The 22422-nt window shown below is 40.9% G+C and overlaps 1 protein-coding gene across 1 annotated transcript in view; it reads left to right on the forward strand.

Moving 5' to 3' along the window:
- The window catches only part of csmd2 (CUB and Sushi multiple domains 2), a 1856113-nt gene that overhangs the window by 197651 nt on the left and 1636040 nt on the right, over window positions 1–22422 (forward strand). Inside the window, exon 4 of the mRNA XM_078566065.1 lies at window positions 13494–13606. Within this exon, the coding sequence (XP_078422191.1) occupies window positions 13494–13606 (113 nt within the window). The remainder of the gene's footprint in view (window positions 1–13493; window positions 13607–22422) is intronic.

The raw sequence follows: 22422 nt of genomic DNA on the forward strand, positions 1-22422 counted from the left end.
TGAAGTCCAGAGTCCCAGTGCCCTTTGTGTGAATTAATGCCTCCTAATTTCACTTCTAAATGACCTAGCGCTAATTTTAAGATGATACACTCTTGTTCTGGATCCCTTTGCTGGAGGAAATAGTTTCTATCTACAATATTCAATCACTTTATCATTTTAAACATGTCAATTGGATCACCTTCCAAACTAAAGGAAATGCAAGCCAAATTTATGCAATCTATCCTCATAATTTGTTATTATAGTAAATCTGTGCTGTAACCTTTCCAATGCCAATATATCTTTCCTGAGCTGCGATGCTCAACACTGAATACTCCAGGTATGGGTCTGAACAAAGTTCTGTGCAGCTGAAATATAGCTGCTTCACATTTGAATACAGATCACAGAATCTTTAGAGGGCAGAGGAGGCCATTCGGCCCATTGACTCGCACTGGCTCTCTGAAAGAGCATTCTACCTAGTCCAACTCCCTTGCCTTGTCCCTTTAACCTTGCACATTCATTCTTTTCAGATAGCAATCCAATTCCCTTTTGAATACCACGATCAAACCTACCTCCACCACCCTCTCAGGAAGTTTGTTCCAGATTCCAACCACCCTCTGGGTGAAAATGTTTTTATTCACATCACTATTACTCCTTTAGCCAATTATTTTGAATGTGCCTTCTAGTTCTTGATGCCCTCTTGAGTGGGAACAGTTTCTCACTATTTACCCTGTTCATACCTCCCAGGATCTTGAATACCTCTATCAAGTCTCCTCTCAGCCTTCTTTTCTCCAAGGAAAACAGTCTCAATCTCTCCAATCTACCCTCATAGCTACAGTTCTTTATCTCTGGAATCATTCTTGTGAATCACCTCTGTACTCTCTCCAATGCTGTCACATCCATCCTCAAGTATGGTGCCCAGAACTGGACGCAGCATTCCAGATGAGGCCTAACTAGTGTCTTACACAAAATTCAACATGACCTCCTTACTCTTGTACTCAATGCCCCTATTAATAAAGCCTACAATACTATATGCTTTGTTAACTGCTCCCTCAACATGCCCTGCAATCTTATGACTTAAACCAACCCACTTGTCATAAAGCCCAACCTTTTGTTAGCCTTTTTGCTTACTTTTTGTACCAGACAAACTCTCTGTGGTTTGCATGCATGGACACCTTTTCCCCTACTAGTTTCTAGCCTCTCACTGTTAAGTAATTGTTTCACTTTGTCTTTCTAAGGTACGAAGTGGATGTCCTCACATTGAACTCCATTTGCTATAGTTTGCTCATTCACTTAGCCTGTTAAAGGTCCTTTGCAACTCCCTGCTTCCAATCTCACAGCCTACTCTGCCTCTTTCCACCTGTCATTTGCAGATTTGGCTTATAGACTTTATTCTTTCAACCATCATTAATAAGTATAGTGAAAAACTAAGCCCCCTTACAGTGCTGGTCAATATATTTCTCATAATTGAAAGATTTTCCATTTAACTTTAAAACCTTGTCACTTTTCCTCCTTGCTCTCAAACTTCATATTAAATTCAGTCATATTTTGGTCACTTTTTGAAACATGTACAGGCAAGAATAGTAGAGATTAATAGAAGTTAAAAGAGTATAAAATGCACGCATAAGTATAACCCAATGAGTCATGATACATGGCGATCACTAACAATTAACAAAACCACAGGCCAGCAGTATCACACTGATTTTGTAACACTCTAAAGTTCCAGTACATTTCTAGCAAACATCTGTCATTTAGCAATTAACATAAATGTACATTTGAACAAATCTGGCTGCTCTCATGAACTAATTACTAAATGTGTTTAATGGAATCATGTTGATTTAAAGTTGTTTCATTGTGAGAGTTCCTCCATAAAATTAACACCAACATAAACATCAATAACTGAACTGTCTTTGTTGGGGCTTTTCTTCATTCATTCACAGAATATGAGTGCCACTGGCCAAGGCCAGCATTTATTCTCCATCTCTAATTGCCCTTGAGAAGGTAATGATGAACAGCCATCTTGAACAACTGCCATCCATGTGGTGAAGTTACCACCACAGTGCTGTTCATGCAGAGTTCCAAGATATTGACCCAGCGACAATGAAGGAATGGTTATATATTTTCACATCAGAATGGTGTGTGACTTGGACACTATTTAGAGTTGGTGGTGTTCCCATCCACCTGCTGCCATTGTCCTTCTGGGTGGTCATAGTAGGGGCTTGAGAGGTGATGTTGAAGAAATCTTAGTGAGCTGCTGCAGTGCATCATGTAGACGCTACACACTACAACCACTGCTGTGCCAGTGGTGGAGGGAGTAAATGTTTAAGGTGGTGGATGTGGTGCTGATCAAGTGGGTTGTTTTGACTTGGATGGCATTGAACTCCTTGAGTGTTGTTGGAGCTACAGCCATCCAGGCATGTAGAGATTATTTCATCACACTCCTAGCATATGCCTTGTAGATAGTGGACAGGCTTTGAGTCAGAAGGTGAGTCACCTTCTGTAAAGTTGCCAGCATTTGACCTACTCTTTTAGCCACAGTATTTATGTGACTGGTCCAGTTCAGTTTTGCTCAGTGATGACCCCTGGGTATGGATGATGCAGGATTCAATATGAGCAACGCTGTAGAATGTCAAGAGGAGATAGTTAAATTCTCTTTTGCAGGAGTCGGTCATTGCCTGACACTTGTATGGCTCAAATGTTACTTGGCAATTATTGGCCCAAACCTGGATGTTTCTCATGGGCAGAATTTTATGGCCCCGTCGTGGCAGGGGTGGGACCAAAAAATGCGGCGAGCCTTTCAAAAGTCCATTGACTTTGGCGGGATGGTAAAATCCCACTGGTGTAAAATTCCGCCCCATATCTTTTTGCATGTGGGCATAAACTGCATCATTATCTGAGGAATTGCAAATGGAACTGAACTCTTGTGCAATTGTCAACCAATCATCCCAACCTCTGACTTTTTGATTGAGGGAATACCACTGATTAAGCAACTGAGTATGGTCAGGCATAGGACATGACCCTGAGGAACTCTTGCAGTGATGACTAAATGGGACTGAAATGATTTGGCCTCAAACAACTGCAACCAACTTCCTTTCTGTCAGGTATGATTCCTGCCTGTGGAGACGTTTCCTCTTGATTCCCATTGGCTTCCATTTCATGCTCTATTGGTCAAATAAGAATTCTATTACACCTTCAGGGTAAATGCTCGCTTTTTTATAGAACTGGGATTTTATGAATTAAAACATCACAAGGTGATTGTTTTTCATCTGTAGCTGGAGTTATTAACGATAAAGAATTAAGGTTCCCCATGCCAGTAAAAGCTAAAAAAAAAGTTAATCTAAGTTTTCAAACCTTTTTTTAAAAATAATATTAAAAAGGCAATTAAGAAGCCAAGGTGTGACCAGATAACACCACACAGAATAGTCAACACCAAAGGCTAATTTTAAAGTAATAAAAAAGGTGCAGAAATTTAAATGCATGTCTAAGATAAATCAGATAATGCAATTGCGAAAATTGTGGAATTCTGATTTTGAAATACAACCTTGAAATTAGTTCTACGTTTTCATTTATTCATTTTGGGGTCTGTATGAAACTAGCCATGACTGCAGATGGATTGATTCCCTGTTGGAAATATAATCAGATTCACATCTGAGGATTAACTATTCTGATGTCATTACTGCAGTAAGGAAAAACATGTCTTTCGATTCTTTGCATTTTTTGGTAGCACATCAGCAAGTTTTTTTTTATTTGTGCCTTTTTTCCTTTGATGCACTCTAAAATTACTGCATGGTTCCAGAATTAATTTAGCCCTAGCATTCATTTTACTTTGAAAATGTTAATTTAATCCTTTTGCTAAGCAGTATAGGGCTTTGTATCTGCATTGTGGAGTAATGCCATTTAGCCAACAGCTTGCACAGCTAACATGATATCAGCCACTATTTTATTGTTCAATAATTGGGAACAAATATGTAACTATCTTGACTCTTATGGAACTATACAGCACAGGAGACCTGATAAAGTATTAAAATGGCCCTATCCAGTCTCAAAATGGCTATCTGTGACTATAGTGCAATACCCATCTTCATCTGCCCTGACTTTCCAATAGCCTTTGGCACAATCAGCTGCAGGTTTTGTCTAATTCTTCTGCTCCATTTTCCAAATTAGACTGCTTTACTTTATTTGGCTTGACCCTTAACTGTCCAACTAGGATCAGAGCAACTCCAGCAACAGTTGATCTTCCTGTCCCCTCATCATTGCCTCTGTTACCTCTGGAGTTTCCCAAGGAACAATCCTTGGTCCCCTACTCTTCCTCTTGAACATGTTGCCCCTTGGTGACACCATCCACAGACCCGCAGTCAGCATCCATCTGTAGGCTGATGACATGCAATTCCAATTCTCCGCCGCTCCTTTTCCCTTTATTGTTTGTCCAACATCCAACTTTTTCAGGTAAACATTGAAGCCATCTTCTTTGGCTTCTGCCACAAACTCATACTCTTGCCGCTGATTCTATCTTCCCTCAGGCCACTGTCTGTCTGAACCAAACTTTTGCTAACCTCCTATAAAGCCTTATTATGCATGCTTGTCTGAGAGCCCAGACTCTCATAGAAGCATTAACTTTGTTGACACAGGTGCAGAGAAGTGAAACTTTGCTTGATTAACAGCTTTATGATGGTATAATAAGCTATTGTTTTCTGTGACATCTTTTGTTAATGGCTCAATGTTTTTGTGCATGAGATAAAGAGGTGCCAAGTGCTTATTGCTTCTGTGATGATACTTTAAAGGTCTGGTTGATTGATACTTTTATAGGGTTGTAGCAACAGCAGTTTTTAAATGAAAATTATGAATGGATGTTTTTAAGCGGTTCCACACACGACATCGTTACTATAGGGAGCATTGGTTCTGTACAGAGTGGATACTGAATGAATGGGCATGGAAGTACCATGAAATGGCATAGAGGGTTTGAGAGGCCATTGGGGTGGGTGGGGGTCATGATTTGGCATGGAGAGGGCATGAGGGGTGAGGGCTAGAAGTGCTAAAATGTCAACAAACGATTGAGATGAGGTCCCAGAGAACTTTGGTGGGCTTTTTAACGAGCCCACCTTGGCACTTGGTTGACCCTATGGCTGCCTCCGATGTGCTTCTGGGTACACCGGGCCTGATTCTATCCATCCTCAGGGCGAAAATTAAGTCTGATGGAATTTTCTGCCAAAGTGGGTCTGCAGAGTCAGGAAATGTCCCAATTTGAGCGTCCTGCATTGATAGCAAAAATTAGGCCCATCACGTTTGTGCTGGCTTTTGCTAGACCTATCCAAAATGAAACCTATTGCCCAGCATATTCCCCAATGCTGCATATATTCCTTGTTTCAAGTATTTATTCACCTTTCTCTGTAAAGATTCTATGTTCTAACTATCTAAACATGTCAGCTAATTTGCACACATCGGTCTCACGAATCACATTGCGATTATGGCCAGGTCACTTGTTTAAGCATTGTTGATTAATGGAAAATATTGGCCAGGCCAATGGGAAGAACTCCCCTCTGCTCTTTGAAGTTGTGGTCCAGATTCTTTTATGTCCAACTGATAGGGCAGAGGGGATCTCGGTTTATTGTCTCAACCAAAACAAGAAGAAAATGACACCTCCAACAGTGCAGCATTTAATTAGCACTGCATGTGCAGTGGAGTGGCAGCCGAGGTTTTATGGATGAGTCTCTAAAGTTACAACCAAGCTGTATTAAGATATAACAATTGTATTTATTCTGTTCCCTTGCAGCAAGAAGGAAGTAACAGATTTTTATAGATCGAATAAAGCTATGTATCTGAAGATCATCAGAACATTTCAAATTCATTTTAGAATTAATTTACTGACATTTTTAATGCAATATTAACAGGAAGAGAATCCTATTTCTGTCCCAAATACCAAGCTTGAGCAGAAAGAACTACCCAAGAGATTATTCCCAGAGACAGAATTTCAAAGGAAAAACAGGTGGGCAGGCTGTATATTTGTCACGGTGTGCATCAAGCAGGGTGTATCTCAGATGACTGATGTACCACCGTATGATTTTTGCCTGCTAGTAAAATTTCTATGGCCCCATTGATTTCCGAACTCTCCAGTTAATGTGAAATGCAGACCAAATATATTATTGTGTTGATGAGTTGGAGCAGTTTCAATGATTTCAGAAGACAGCTAGCTGTAAACACTCTATAAACATTTATTTTAACATATTTACAGGTTATGAGCAACACTCTTAAAAGCTTCTGATCATGCTTGCTTTCCTCTTCCTTTCATTTTAGACAGTCCCAGAGTCTCACATCATGAATCTATCGCTTCCTTCTATGACATCACAGTTAACCCTTTATGCTACTTAGTCTAACATACTCCATTACATTACACCAAACTGCTTCTAACCTATAATATGTAATAATACATATAAAATGTCGAGGAAGTACAGGATTGAGGCTGGAAGCAAACTTTCCAATGCCCTTGACTAGTATTGAAAATAATTCTCTGGGAGAATATATCGGTAATATGTTCCTTCCCTCTCCGTAGTTCCTGCTCTGATATTCAAACGTAACCCAACAGCAACAGATAGTTGCTGCTGTTGAATGACTGAAATCCTGTTTTAGCAGCTTTAAAGAGGTCAAATAAGCAGTGCTTTGTTTTGTTATGCCCAAGGATCTATTTAAGTGGAAAGCGGGGGGAGACATTCATTTTGATTCATGAACTGTAAGTTTAAAACAAAACCATTTTACATTGCACTTAAATTGCATGGTACATTGAAGCAGGTCAGAAGGGAAAAATGCAAGAAGCTGTTGTTGTGGGCTTGTTTGTTGCAATGATCATGGAACTAAACCATTCGAATTAAATCAACATCACGTATCTAGTCAGGGCTTTGGCTCTGATACAATGATCTTTTGATTTATTCTGCAACATGATATTTTGTTTAGAGACGGTGAAAAATGTGCAGCTTTAGAAAAAATATGTAGCATTAGAAAACTGACGTGAGTTTCATGTCTAAAACGTAATTATTTTCAAGTGTGGTTTACACATTTCTTAAACAAAACGAATGTCACCTTCTCAGTCTATGGACAGAATCTTGTTGAGGCATCGGAGATCTTGCCTGGAGATCCCGGCTGGAGAGCCAGCGAGAGACCTGCGCTGCCTTTTTTCCAGAAGGCCTGTTGAACCACAAGCCAGTCAGGCAGTGGTGAGGCCAGTGGCAGACATCCCCCTGGAATCATGACCCTGGAGGCAGATGTCACGCCTACTGAGAGTTGCCGGCCAATCAGAGGCTATCAGCTCTTGTGCTCAGCAGCGCCACCAGGAAAGCCGTGGTTGCTGCCAGTAGAACAAGCACCAGAGTCCCAACATGGCGACTCAGGCCATAGTTAAGTAATGTGGAAAGGGGTGTTTAGCGGGATGCGGGTTGTGGAGAGAGTGGTGCAGGGGCATTGACTGAGTGCCTTTGATTGAGGGCCTCCTCCCCTACCACCACCAGAGGCGACAAGCAGCCTGCACAGGTTTACCATCTTGCATGTGCATGGCGACAGGCCCACCTGCAGGTTGGTTAATACCAGTAGTGGTGAGGTGAGGCAGTTAAGTCGTTATTAATTGGCCACTTAAGGACCTGAATTAGCAGCAGGGCAGGAAGGTCGACCATGGGTTTTCCCATTTGGGGAAGCGGGATTGCGGCAGGGTTCCAGTACGCCATCAGCCTGCCTAATTATATGCCCTTCCCTCCAAGCTCACCACCAGTGATAAGATTCTGTCTTTCAGTAAAACATCCAATGATTACATTGTATTGTTCAGAAAGTAAGTTAGAATCAGGAGCTGTCACAGTGACGGTGTTCTTGGGGTGAAGGATGTGTGTATGCACACCGTTGGTCAGGATTGTTTTCTTTTTATTATCCATTTATGGGATGTAGGCGTCACTGGTTAAGCCAGCATTTATTGCCCATCCCTGATTGCCCTAGAGCAGGTGGTGATGAGCTGCCTTCTTGAACCACTGCAGTCCACGTGGTGTACGTACACCCACAGTGGTGTTAGGGAGAGGGTTCCAAGATTCTGACCCAGCAACAATGAAGGAAAAGTTATATATTTCCATGTCAGGATGGGGAGTGGCTTGGAGGGAAATTTCTTGGTGGTGGTATTCCCATATGTCTGCTGCCCTCGTCCTTCTAGATAGTAGTGGCCGTGAGTTTGGAAGGTGCTGCCTAAGAAGCCTTGATGTGTTTCTGCAGTGCATCTTGTAGATGGTACACATTGTTGCAACTGTTTGCCGGTGGTAGAGAGAGTGAATGTTTGTGGATGAGGTGCCAATTAAGTGGGCTGCTTTGTCCTGGATGGTGTCAAGCTTCTTGAGTGTTATATGGCTAGTCCACTTCAGTTTCTGATGATATAGGAGGGAGCTTTTTATAAAATTAACATTAAGCCTACATTCAAAGTACTTCCTTGGTTGTAAAACACTTTAGGATGTTCTGAGGTCTTGAAGGGCACTATGGAAATTTAAGTTCTTTCTTTCATTATCTGCCTAAGTGCAATATGTTTTTCCTTTGCACAAAGAGCATGTCATTCAAAATATAAAATGAACTGTGACCAAAGGGTATTCATATGTTCTAGGGTAATCATAATTTGGCGACTCTGCAATTTCCAAGTGATTACTTAAGTGTTTAGTTTTATGGCTATTTTTCGACATTGAAGTTATTAATGTCCATGTCATTTATTCCAGAACAATTATTGTTCAAAGGTTCTGTCCGAAAAGAGAAATACAGGAAATTTGAACAAAATTATGCCTTATTCCTGCGTGGTGTATATTCACTTGACTGATTGTAACTGTTCAAATCGTAAGACATGGAATGGTAAAGAGTTATTAACTCCATGGCGGAATCGTCCCAGATTTTCACTAAGTGCGGTAGCAGGCGGGAAAAAGAACATTCTACCTGTCAGCTGCAATGGCGGCTTTTTGCACCATATTGTCCCTATCCAGCCTCATTAATTATGCATTCATGGGAAACATGTCTTTTTGCTGGTGGATGGCCTCTGATTCGCCTGCCACGCTATCATCTCGCCGCTTTCTCACGCCAGACGCCATATGTAAAGTGCACACCTCTCAGTGCTTCTGTGCCAGAACTGCTGCGCAGAAGACATGGCTCTGAATGGCAAGAAGTCTGCAGCCTCCCTATTCAGAGACACATCTCTGGGATGCCTTCCAGACACCATTGGAGCCCGCCGCAATGTCCTCTACCACAGCTCTGGCAGCAGGAGGCCCATCAATGTCACCACTCCGGCTTGGCAGGCAGTGGCAGAGGTGGTCAGTGCCAATGTTGTGCAGAAGAGGTCGGCCATCCAGTGCAGAAAATGGATGAATGATCTCATCCATGCCCTCAGGGTAAGGCAACCATTACATTGATCTCAACTCACACTCACCAACCCATCACACATTCACTGGCATCTCACTCACTGCTAACTCATGGGACATCACCACTCACTCTCTCACATAAACCCTCACATCTCTATCTGGCCTCATCTCCTCTGGAGACTGCCTCCTCAGCCCTCACCCTCTTGAGGCCACTTGCACAGATTAACATGTGACCCATACATCCTGTGATGCCCCCCCCCCCTTCCCTAGTAATGCCTCAGCCCTGCAGCCCCTTCCTTTGCCTGAGGCCACTCCTCCCCCTTCCCTAAGCAAGTCATTGCCCTGCAGCCAGTGAAAAGCCACACCCGCCTTACAGCTGGTCTTGTAAGTAGAGACCTGCCCATAAGCCCCCTAAAAGTGATGTGGTGCTGCCTTCGAAGCCTGGCACTGATGACCACATGTGCTGCTCGAAGCAAGGAAGTCCTGAGCGAATTGCAGCTCGCCAATTGCATGTCGCCTATGTTCAGTTGTGAAACAAGTTAGTGTGCAATCATGCTGACGTGCTCGAATGATCCAGCATAGGACGGTGATTCCAGTGAGCTGGACTTATAATGATATCCAGATGTCTTACAATGAAGTTCCCAACGTGTGGCGGGGGGAAACGCGGCCCGCTATTGTCGGGCGGAGCAGATGATTGGAAACTGGTTTCACAATGGCGTGAAATCGAATTTGTGGCCTTCCTTCCATATTGTCCGCTCAAGCCCACTATGACACCCGATGCCAGCAGGCACATAAAATTCCGCCCCATGATTTTTGCTATTTTAGAATTTCTCTCTTTGAGACCACATGCACCAACAAAAACAGCAAGAAAGATTGGCACTGCAGTTTACAAAAGGCTTTGATGAGCTACTAATATTGCTTCACTTCCAAATGTATGTTAAAATCATCCTTGTTGAGTGAAGCGGGAATACACTCCTGCCAGAGCCACTCAACTCCAAACCACATTGTGGCCTTGGTCCAAATATGGACCAAAGAGCTGAATACCAGAGATGAGGTGAGAGTGACTGCTCTTAATGTGCAGTAGGGGCTCTTACAGAACAGACTTCATCCATTCCAACATCAGTTTGAACTTGCTACCTTTTGCAAGGAATCTATGGCAAGCAGGAAGCAGGCTGATCAACCGATCAGATTGAGGAATTCTGAACAGCAAGACAGGAAATAAAATGCAGGGAATACCAATCATTTTTAAACGATCACACAGAAAGCAAATTAAAGATTGCTATCCACTGTAAAGGAAATATCATTTTGGAGGAGTTCATAAGTAAACAAGCAGTGGGAATATCATATTTTTATTGACCCAAAAGCAAAGACAAGATGGAATCATGAACGATCTTATATTTGGAAGAATTTGAGTTTAAAAGAAGGTTGAAACAATGGGATTTAAAGATCAAAAGGGGAGAAAATATATTTAAGGAAAGATTGAAAGTTGTATGAGAAGAGTGGCCTTGTGAGATCCTGAAGCGTATGCTGTGAAGTGTCAGTTTCTAGTCACCCCAGAGAAGTGCTTGCTTGTTCCAGAGAGCAAGGTTTTGTGAAAAGCTTTGGAATTTCATTATCAAGTGAGAGGAAGAGAGAAGCTGTGAATTACCTCCCTTATAGCGACAGTGGGTGCCTTGTGGTAATATCATTGGATTTTTAATGGATTAAGAATCTATCTGGATTGTGCCTGGGAAAAAGGTGTTTATTTGGGAGTCTAGCTAAGTAAAAATCTTTTACGAAATGTGGTAAGGCTAAATTTAACTGTGTAACTGTAATCTTGTGTGTCTAAGTCTTTTTTTGTTAATAAATGTTTTAATTTAATATTTAAAATCTCCAAAAGCAGCAGTGGACTCTTTACTTCTTGACTTCAGTGCACATACCTTCTCATAATAAAAATACAAATTGCAAATTGTTGCGATGGCTTAGCTAAGTTTCCCTTTGCAACAAAACACTAAGTTTTCCATATTTTACTGATAGCTATGAACATTGGATAATTATTGATATTTTAATTGTAGTAAGAGTGGTTTCACAACAGTAATGATGAAAAGAATATTGGAGTTAGTGATTGGCAATTCCTTAAAAGAACTGGAATTGAAATTACAATTTCATTTCCAAAGAATCTATTTGAAAAGGTATTGTGCAAAAATGCAGTAGTCTGCGACTTGAAGTACATCTATTGTACAGGAGTGCAGTAGACTGTCTCACTGACTGGAATATAAAACAAACTTCATTTGCAATGAATGGTAATTACCATCTGCTGGCACTTACCACCTGCCATATCATAACACCATGCATTGGACTAAGGTAGAAACTTAAATAGCAGAATACAAGCTTCAAAGAAAATCTGCAACATGTAAATTTTCTATAGGAATGAGACGCCACATGATGAATTCTGTAATTTTATAAAACTGCTAGAGTTTGTGTCTAGTTCAAACTTGCATACCAGCCTAGAAAAGTAGCAAACCGATACACACCCAAAATAGCTGATAATGCCATAGGTCACAATTATCATGATTTATGCTGCAGTTTGCTGAACATTCCTTCACTTGTTTAGCAGAAACTTCTGTCAATATATTGGGGGTTTCTTTGTTTCTTGCTGAGGAATTCTAGCTATAGCGGTTGTGTTGTAAATCTGATAAATTATTGCCACACTGTCAGCCTTGGCTCAGTGGCAACACCCTGAGTCAGAAGGTTGTGAAAAATGAATTAACAGTGCAAGATGGATTGCTCTTGCAGGACATCCTTTAGTGATTGTTCTCACTTCAGCTCTAGATGCTAGGAAGCAAGGGAACCAAGGAGTGTAGTGCACACATTCGACAGGCAACATGCTAGCTTGACTTGGGTAAACAACTTGAAGTTGCTCAGAGCAGTCCTGAGGGAAAAAGTTATGAAAAGAGGACAAGACCAGTCAAATTCATGATACTATTTTGTCTGCTGAATGACCCTCGTAATACATTGAGAAAGATCTTTTCAACTGAAAAATTACAGTTCTATTTTGGTTGTAGGTGACTTATTGCATTTCGGCTTAGGTGCAGCATTTGCAAAACATTGTGTAACATTTAATATCAATATTTTAACGTTATGAAATAGCACAGCTAGTAATTTTAAATAAAGGAACACTTATCAGCTTTAGATTTGGAAATAACATAGTTTAAAATTTTGAGTACTTTTAGGGGGTATAATTTTGCATGTATTGCCCCTGTATTTCTGGTGTAAAATGAGCACAAAGCATTCCACTTTAGCCATTAGCATCTTGAATCCAATTTGAGTAGGTATTGATTACGTCACAACATTCATGAGGCCCATTTCTTGAGCATCCTAGGCAGACACTAAGAACAAGCCTATTTCAGCTTCTGACTCTTCAAATTTAAATTTAGAGAATTCAAATTCCAATTTAAAATTTTCAACCTTGTGTTTGAATCCCTTCATGGGCCATACCACTCTACCTCTGAAACTTCCTCGAACCCAACATAGCCCCTTCCTCTAATCCTTTATGCATACCCTTTTTCAGTTCACCAAACCATACAGGCACTGTGCCATTCTGGTCATAGATCCTGATATCATCTTCTTTGATTCAACTTCCATATTCGCCTGTGCCTCTGTGAATCACATTGAGATGCTTTTCTGACATTCAGCATGTTATATAAATCCAATATGTTGTTGTTGTTCATCCAGTGAGAACCTGAGCAATAGGTCTAGATTTGGACAGTGCTCAGGTAGCTGACTCTACTAGCCGGCACATAATTTTAACCAAAGCAACCACGTAGACATTTCATTTCTGCCTCTCTGTGTGTTTGGGAACGATAAAGCAACAAGGGTTCCAAAACCTGGTGGTGAATTAGCAACCCCAACTGGGCTTTGTTGCAAGAGTATTTTTGCAGGCCGGATTTCTAAGTGCAAATTTTAGTTCTCTGCATTAATCAATGTTAAAGACTGTGCAATCCTGGCACGGCACGTGGCTGTTTCTGTGACCCGATGAACTGTTTTTAACCTACCCGCGCATGTCTGTTACTGCCGAATTCTGATATTTTTTTAAAAAGTGAAATATTCCAATTTTAATCCCCATGAGAGTTGAACTTTCTTTTTATACTGAATTTTCGTATTTTCTTTTCTGCTTTGTAGGTTGACTGGATTTCAGCTTCCTCCACCGATTGTGAGTTCAAGTTCTATTCTCACCCTGTGGCTTCTTAGTGATTATGCAGTGAGTGCTCAAGGCTTCAGAGCAGTCTATGAGGGTAGGTGCTATTCTTATATTATTTGATGGAGATATAAACTTGGTCTCTTGTCTGTTGGGTTGCAGCAACTAAGAGCTTAAAGTAATCTAAAAAGACAGTTAGTGATATGTTATGGGTAAAACAGAGTCCCATATTTTTCACGCTGTGGAGCACAAAAGGGATATTGTATTTTTGTTTATTAAATATTGAAATTGGAAGAAAAAGCTATTCACAGCTACTTCAGGAAAATTTGTATGTTCTTTCTAACCTTAAGCCATTTTTTTCTTCACTCTTATTTCAAACATTGCATATTTGTGTGACTATATGCTACATTACAAAAAGTGTACAGTGTAGTATTCATGTTTAAATGCTGGTAGCAAAAAGATTCTGAAAATGTGGTACCGACTGAGATATAATTTGATGAAAGCAGAACTGTACCCCCAAAATAATCAAAAGGAAAAGAGTAAATTGTACCTGTACAACTCCAAAAAGGCTTTGAAATTCCTCAAGTTAATATTTTTTGGGATAATTATTTACCCAGTGTAGCCTTGATAAGTCTGGAATCAAACAGACAGAGCCACTAGTTGGAAACAATTTCCAGTTACAAGAATCACATTTTTACATCAGTCAGGTGAAGTTTCATTTTTACTGCTAGATTTTCATTTGCATAGATGCACTGCCACCTGGGAAAACAACAGAAAAAGTGAAAATTCACCCCAGTTTTCCCAGAATTCCAGTGCAAACAACCTTGACTTTCCCAGCTATCAGTATTGTGGGTTAAAATGCCATTTTCCAACATAAAGAGAACAGAAGCAATCTTTGTACGAGCCCAAAATTTAGGACGTCAACATTGTGAATGTACCTGCCTAGCACATGAATGCCACTAATCAAAAAGATGTACTGCATACTGCATTTATTAATATGGTGTGTCTTGATCTCAGATACTGGCTCTTTTGGTATGATTTACATGCAGCTTGCTCACATTATCCTATATATGCACAAGTAAAAGTAACCAAGATTAATGTCTTGGCATTATTGTGGTTTTGTTTCTAAATTACAAATAAATTTTGTGTGGCAAATGAAAATTAATGGATAAACAGATTCTTTTGAAAGGAAATGGCAGATTAGGTGACTTTGATTAATTTATATAGCAAGAGCTACTTAGATCTGAATTGAACACAAGCCATATGTTGCCAGATGTTTTGCCACTTCACAGCTTGCAACTGATGTGCATTGTTTGGTCATGCTGGGACTGGAGATGACCTACCAGACAGCTGTTAATCAAAATCAGTCATGCTTTAGTAAGGGAATTCAATAGCAAATAGATGATTTGGGATCCTGTCTAAAAGAAAAAAATGAATGTGAACTGAGAGCATTACAAGGCTGCAGCAAAAATGGAACATGGAAAGTGAAGGTTAAACATAGTAAAACTCAAAGTAAAGCTCAAATGGGGAAGGTTTCCTCTTGCAATGATTTATTTCACTATAATAAATGTGTATTTAATACTTATGCTTGCATTTTCACAAAAATTGTTAAAAGGAATTGGACAGGATATTATGGTCCCACGTTGGGTGTGTTTTTGCCGTGGGGTGGTGGGGGGCATGTAAAAGATGAGGGGTGGCTAGCCTACTACTTTCCCGCCCACTCCCGAGCTTTCCCCCATAATACCAGGTGTGGGCAGGCACCAAAATCGACAGCATGCCCACCATATGTTAATACATAATTAAGGGTCCATTGAGCTTGTTTACAAGCAAATTTACCTCACTATTGTGCTGTCCTCTCCATAACTGTTGGCATGGACAGGCAGGCAGAAGTTCTTTCAAAAAAGTTTTTAAAAGGAAGGGGGTTACTATATCAGGGTGATACCCCTTGTGCACTGGGGCACCTCCCAGAAGATACTACTCCCCTTCCTTCCTCTCTGCCTACACTGCAAAACCCACACTCTCACCCCCCTCCCTAAGGTGCCCGACCCCTCCCCGCCCAATACCCTTGACTTACCTGAATCCGGGATCCATTCGGGTCTTCATCCTGGGCTACTTACAGTCCCAGCTGCACCCACTGCTGAGCAGGATCCACCACTCCCCACAACACCCCGCTGTAAAATCTAGCCCAATTTCACCATTGTTTTCTAGTTGTTCAACTGCATGTATTCTTTAAATCATGGAATACAACCAATAAAATAACTTTTTAAGGATGCATAGTTGAACTTGGTTTCCCTTTGACTGATTTTCAACTAGATGTTGTTCCTCTTATAAATGCCATCTTCGAATAGTTAGTGAAGCAAAGAAATTTGCTGGTAGTTGCATCAGATGCTGAGTGTCAATCGAATATGGACCACCTTTTTCGACTTGGCAAGAGTTATTCAATGGTAACTATTTAATGTTTTATGATGTGGCGGACTTAGTTGTTCTTCAGGTTGCTTGTTTTAGCTGTTGATTCTTTTAAAACAGTAACATCTGAATTTGTTGAAGATGCTGTTTTAAGCCTCTGATGATTAATTTTACAAATAAATACTTGAAACAGCAGTTTGTTCAACAACCTGTTCATATGCAAAATTTTTCAAGCAATTAGCAGAGAAGTGATGCCTGTGATACAATTGCTGAGGGGATAAATTTAAGATTAAAAACACGCTTCAATGTTTGTTGTTCCATTATAAAGATGTCAGCAATGTGATATAGAAGAGAACTTGAAAAAGAAATAAGAGTTAAGTGCAGTACTGTACTAGATCTATACCACTTAGCTGAATAACAAGGTTAAATTATTTATTTTCTGTTGATTCTTTAAAGAGGAAGTCTTTTACCCAGGCTACCTTCAAAAATCACAGACTCAAAGAAGTTGGATTAAGATGTATGCCCCCTTGTCTGTCTTAATCAATTTCAGAATATTTATGAGCCCAAAATTCACTTACTTAAAGCCACTGTTGATTCCTCAATAGCACTTATTTCTGAAATGTATTCGTCATCAGAAAAACAAAACTGTAAACAAATCTACCAAGGTCCTGTCTTCATTGTTATATTGCTAAAAATGTATCAATGACTCATTGAAAAGGCTTGAAATGTATGTTCTTAATATTAATACTTTTATCTTGTTTCTTTAACTGGTATCAGCCTAACAGTTATAAGTAAACACTATATTTAACCAAAGTTCTCTAGCAATATCTTTTGCATTATGAAAATGTGGCAAAATTATTGTACTCCACATAGACTATGGTATAAATAATAGCGTACATAATTAAGAAGAATCTAGCTGCATGATTAGCGAAATAGTTAGATGGCATAATGCAAAGGTAGGGATAAAAGGCCAATTCTCATACTGGAATGTTATGGGGCTGGATTTTCAAAGCCGGGTTTGGAACCTGACACCTGGATGAATTATGAATTCCATGCGTTGATCTTGCGACGTTATTTTTAAATTTAAATGCCCTTATTGGGTAGGAGGCAAGATCAGTCCCCAATCAGTGGCACTGAGGACCTCCAGAATGCAGGAGCTGCCTGCCTTGCACCAGGGGCAAAGGCAGGCAGCATCCATTTCGGGGCCTGCCACTACCTTGCCAGATAGAGGAGCCACTTCTTAGAAGGCTAGGAGCTGGAAAGCAAGCAAAGAAAAGATTCAGCACTTGGCCAGACACTAGTTGGCCCATCAAATTTCAGTTTTCCACAAATTCTTTCTGAACTTTATAATAAACCCAATAGATGGACGCTAACAAACAGACTATTCAGGTTTGTCAAAATAAAGATTTAAGATAGTATTCCTGACTGGATAGGCCCCTTAATAAGCTCTTTAAGAAACTTAATGGGCCACTAATTGACAGTGAGTAGGTTTTCCGTTCCCACTTTCCCCCCAACTCCTCTCCCTCTCTCCAGGCCTGGTCCTTTCGAAAATTCCAAACTTTCCCAGATGCATCAGGATCCTGAGATGATCTCCGAGACCATGATTTTGAAATTGTGCCCACACAAGATCCCAACCTTGCGGGCATTTTTGAAAATCCAGTCGATGGTGTGTAGTGCTCCACAGGGGTCAGTGTTGGGCCCACTTGTTTGTACTGCACATGTAAATAATGAACTGAAGAATGAAAAAAAGCAATATTGAAATTTACCCTTAACACCAAATGTGTAACAGTTTTTTTTTCAGATTGTAAATACTGCAGGAGCACATTGTGAAGGTAACAATTTAATGTAGGAAAAAATATGAAATAATACATTTTGAATTGAAAGGGAAAAGATGCATGCTTTAAAGAGGTATGATATTAATTTGGGTGGAAGGGCAGAGTGACCTGCTTTTCAGGCACACAGACTATTGTGTGGAAATCTGTAGCTTGCAGGGTGTTGTCTGCACCGACTGTGGTTTTTTTGTGTTTTTTTGAGACAGGCCCTAACTGAGGCAGAAACCATGACCAGGTTTCTGGGAGGGGGGCTAATTGGAATTCCTGGCTGTAACATCAGACTTCTGAGAAGTCAGCATGTGACTTAGATTGCTAGGGAAGTAGAAGCTGATTAGGGGAAAAAACACCAGGCTGAGGGGTCAAATTTCAGAACAGACACAGGGCTCAAAAAGTTCAGTGTTTCAGCAGAAGCAGAATAGTTCAGTGGTGGTGGAGGGGCTGTGAGTGTATGACAGTTGAGGTGGAAAGTCATGGCACAACTGGCAAAGACCAAAAAAGGCTGATTCTAGGAGGAGGGCTGTGAAGGATCTGCAAAAATGTGCCTTTTAATGGACATTGAATCAGTGGAACTCAGTGGTGATAAACCTGCTGTCAGCTGGGACTTCGGACCAAACTCCTGCGTGAATAAAGGAACCTGGGAAGCTACCTGGGAAGAATGGAGTTTTGTGGGACTATGTGGCTGAGATTAATGCCTTAGATGCTGAAGGGACAACTGAAGAAATCTGTGAGATCTGTCTTTGTTGTATTAGCTATGAAAAGATTAACTTATAGTTTCGCCTGAATACAATTTTCTTGCTAATTCATGTTTCATTAATATTGACTTTAGGTTGATTGTTACAGGAAAAGTTTTAAAAATTGAAATCTTGTCCCCCTGTTTCTTCCATTGACGTTGTTTGAACAGTTTGGTTCTTTTACATCACTGGTCTCCACAGGGATTGTAACAGTGTTAAAGATCAACACAAGTGTATGAAGCCATAAAAAAGGCAAACCAAATGCTTGGTTTTCTACTGAGACATAACGGACAAAATCAAGGAAGTAATGCTGAATGTATACAAGACATTGATTAAGTTGCAAAGTTGGACACATGTTTACACACCCTGTTACAGGAAAGATGTAAAAATAATAGATAAGTGGCAGCATAGATTCACTGGGAATCGAGAGCATTACGAAGTTCTGACTTTTTTTTTAGAACTGAATGAAGGTTAAGAAATGTCCTGATGGAAGTCCTCAATATTATGAAGGATAAATAGTGAAAGATTCTTCTCAATGTTTGCAAGGCTGTAACAAAAGAACAGGCATGTACAACAATAATGAAACGCGCACAAGATGTAAGAAAAAAATTACACTAAAAATATGTAATTCACCATTGTTGAAACAAGTTATTTTTAAAAGCGAATAACAGTTATCTAAAAAAGCAGCGTTTGAAAGGAAGTGGGGAGCAAACAGGGGAGTATGATGAGACTAGCTGGTTCACATGACAAAACCTTGGTGCAGACTTTCTGGGTCAAATGGCCAGTTTCTGTGCTGTAATCTTCTTTGATTCTGAACTTTCACTTATACTAAACTATGGGAAAATGCATATATACGATTTGGAATTATAGTAGGATCATTATTGTCCATTATTCCATTCCCTATAAGCCTGAGTACACACAGGATATATATAACCAGCACATTTTCTAAAAAAACAATAGATTCTGATTATAAGTTTTTTGGAACCAGAGGATTGGTTGGGAAATTAGCAGGAGTTTGGTCAATTCATGATACTTGTGGGATTGAATATCGATTCTTAGGGCAGAAATTTCCCCCCATCGTGGGGGGTTGTGCAGGGTGGGCGGGGGTGGGTGCGAACCAGATCAGCGCCCCCACTTGGGGCCGTGCTGTCGTTTTACGCGCTCGGGCCAATTAAGGCCTGCCCAGCGTGATGTGCACCCGGAAGCACTGAGCACTCCCTGTGTGGGTGGGGGGGGCCTGAGTCGGGGCCTGTGCCACAGAAATCTCCCTGAGGCACGGAGCTACCTCAGGGAGATTAAATTCGAAATGAAAGTTTTTATTAAAGACAGAGAAAAATGATTTAGACATGTCCCCTCATGTGACGCTGTCACATGAGCTGGATGTGTTTATCAAATGTTTGAACCTTTTAAATTTAATTAATAAACCCTTCATGAAACCTCATCCCACCCGTGGATGAGGTTTCATGAAAAATGTGAAGGCCGCCTGGGCTCTTCCACTGCCCGCCAATCTTAAGGTTGGGCAGGCAACATTCTGAACTACTTTAATTACTTTCTTAATGGTGTTAATAGGCCTTTGACAGTTCGGTGGGTATGCAGCCGACTCAGCTGTGCGCCCGCCGAACTGAAAACCTAAATGACGTGCGGTGACGTCGGGACACCCGTCCAACATCACCACGTGTCATTTTACGTGTTGGCGAGCGGGCCCTGCCCCCACTCACTGACCTGAAAATTCTTCCCTTAGTATGAAAGAAGATTTGTGTCAGGAACAGCATGTATGTGCCCTATCACTGTCCATAATTAATATTTGTTTTTTTCTGGAAAGAGGTCAGTCTTTTCTTACCCTTGGAGTGTAATCCAATTAAATAATTAAGCAGCAAGCTTATGTGAGTTTAATAAAAAAGTTATTTATTCTCACCCATTCACCCGAATTAACACAGCGTCACGCACACAGTCCCGCTTTGTCTGTCTCTCACTCACTCACTCACTCACTCACTCACTCACTCACTCACTCACTCACTCACTCACTCACTCACTCACTCACTCACTCACACATACACACACAAAGATTGGGTATAGATAAAGATAGTGATCTTTTACAGATTATAATTAATTCAGCCATTGATTTATAATTTCTGGTCTCCCACATGGCAGGCCTATGGATTCTTGAATGGACCCGTTGGTTGAAAGTTGAACTGAGGGTTTTGTAAGGCAAAGGATGCATGGCAGGTTGTGAGGTTTCTTGCAATCGATTGTCTAGGAGGTTGGTTCTCAGCTGAACTTTGAAACTGGAACAGATTAAGTACTTTGGCTGCTTGATGATTTGCAGCTAGTTTCAGAGCCTGGTTCTCAGACTGGGTGACAACTGGTGGTTTTGCTGGGTCCTTGGGTGTTAAGGATTCAGTCCTTGAAAACAGTTTTTTTCAGAATACAGCTGGCTTAACATTCATGGGGCCCATCCACTCTAGTGTGGACTGGGGAGGCCATTGTGATTCAATGGGAATTTGATAGTGGCCGTTGAGTTTTGGTCTTCCCTTTTTTCCAGAATGAAAAAATGGAGACAGGCAGTATAGAAACTCCATAGTCTTTAAGTGTTGGATCATCCTTAAACAATGAGATGTGTCAATTCCAAAGATGGTCTCACCTATATCCATATTCAATTAGATAATTTCCAGGGACTTGATACTGCCTGTAGTCCAAATGCCAAAAGTCACATGATTTTCAGCTGCCGCAGAACAGCTTGTTTGTGTCCAATTTTAAATAGTAGTGACTGAAAGTTTAGAATATGACATGCCTGTACTAGGCAAAATATTGGTGAAATATGGAAGAATGAAAAGGTAGCAGACCTACAACACCATAAAATGCAAGCAACATACTGGGTACAGACCACTTAAAGCTGAACAGCAGAATCAAAAATTATCGGCCAATGTCCATGGTCTGGAGTATTTTTTTTACAATAAGAACAGAAAATGCTGGAAAAGCTCAGCAAGTCTGGCAGCATCTGTGGATAGAGTAACAGAGCTAATATTTTGAGTCCAGTATGACTCTTCTTCAGAACAACTTCCGAAGAAGAGTAATATTGGACTTGAAATGTTAACTCTGTTTCTCTCTCCACAGATGCTGCCAGACTTGCTGAGCTTTTCCTGCATTTTCTGTTTTTACGTCTGATTCCCAGCATTGGTCGTATTTTTTTCTGTTCTTCGTTCATGGGATGTGGGTGTTGCTGGCTAGGCCAGTATTTATTGTCCATCTCTAATTGCCCTTGAGAGGGTAGTGGTGAGCTGCCGCCATGAACCACTGAAGTCCATGTATTGTAGGAACACCCACAGTGTGTTAGGGAGTTCCATATTTTGACCCAGCAACACTGATGGAGCAGCGATAAAGTTCCAGGTCAGGATGGTTGCAGGTGGTGGTGTTCCCATGCATCTGCTGCCCTTGTCATTTAGGTGGTAAAGGTCATGGGTTTGAAGGTGCTGTTGAAGAAGCCTTGGTGAGTTACTGCAGTGCATCTTGTAGATGGTACACATTGCTGCCAGTGTGCATCAGTGGTGGAGGGAGTGAATTTTGATAGTAATGGATGGGGTGCCAATCTAGTGGGCTGCTTTGTTCTGGACGTTGTTAAACTTCTTGAGTGCTGTTGGAGATACATTCATCCAGGCAAATGGAGAGTCTTCCATTACATTCCTGACTTGTGCCTTGTAGATGGTGGACAGGCTTTGGGGAATCAGGAGGGGAGTTACTCTCCACAGAATTCCCAGACATTGATCGACTCTTGTAGCCAAAGTATTTACATAGCTAGTCCAGTTTACTTTCTGGTCAACGGTAACTCCCCGGATGGTGGTAGTGGGGAATTTCAGTGATGGTAATTCCATTGAATGTCAAGGGTAGATGATTGAAATCTCTCTTGTTGGAGATGGTCATTGCCTGGCACTTATGTGGTGCGAATG

This window comes from Cetorhinus maximus, chromosome 21, assembly GCF_964194155.1.
Source record: "Cetorhinus maximus chromosome 21, sCetMax3.hap1.1, whole genome shotgun sequence".
Taxonomy (NCBI): domain Eukaryota; kingdom Metazoa; phylum Chordata; class Chondrichthyes; order Lamniformes; family Cetorhinidae; genus Cetorhinus; species Cetorhinus maximus.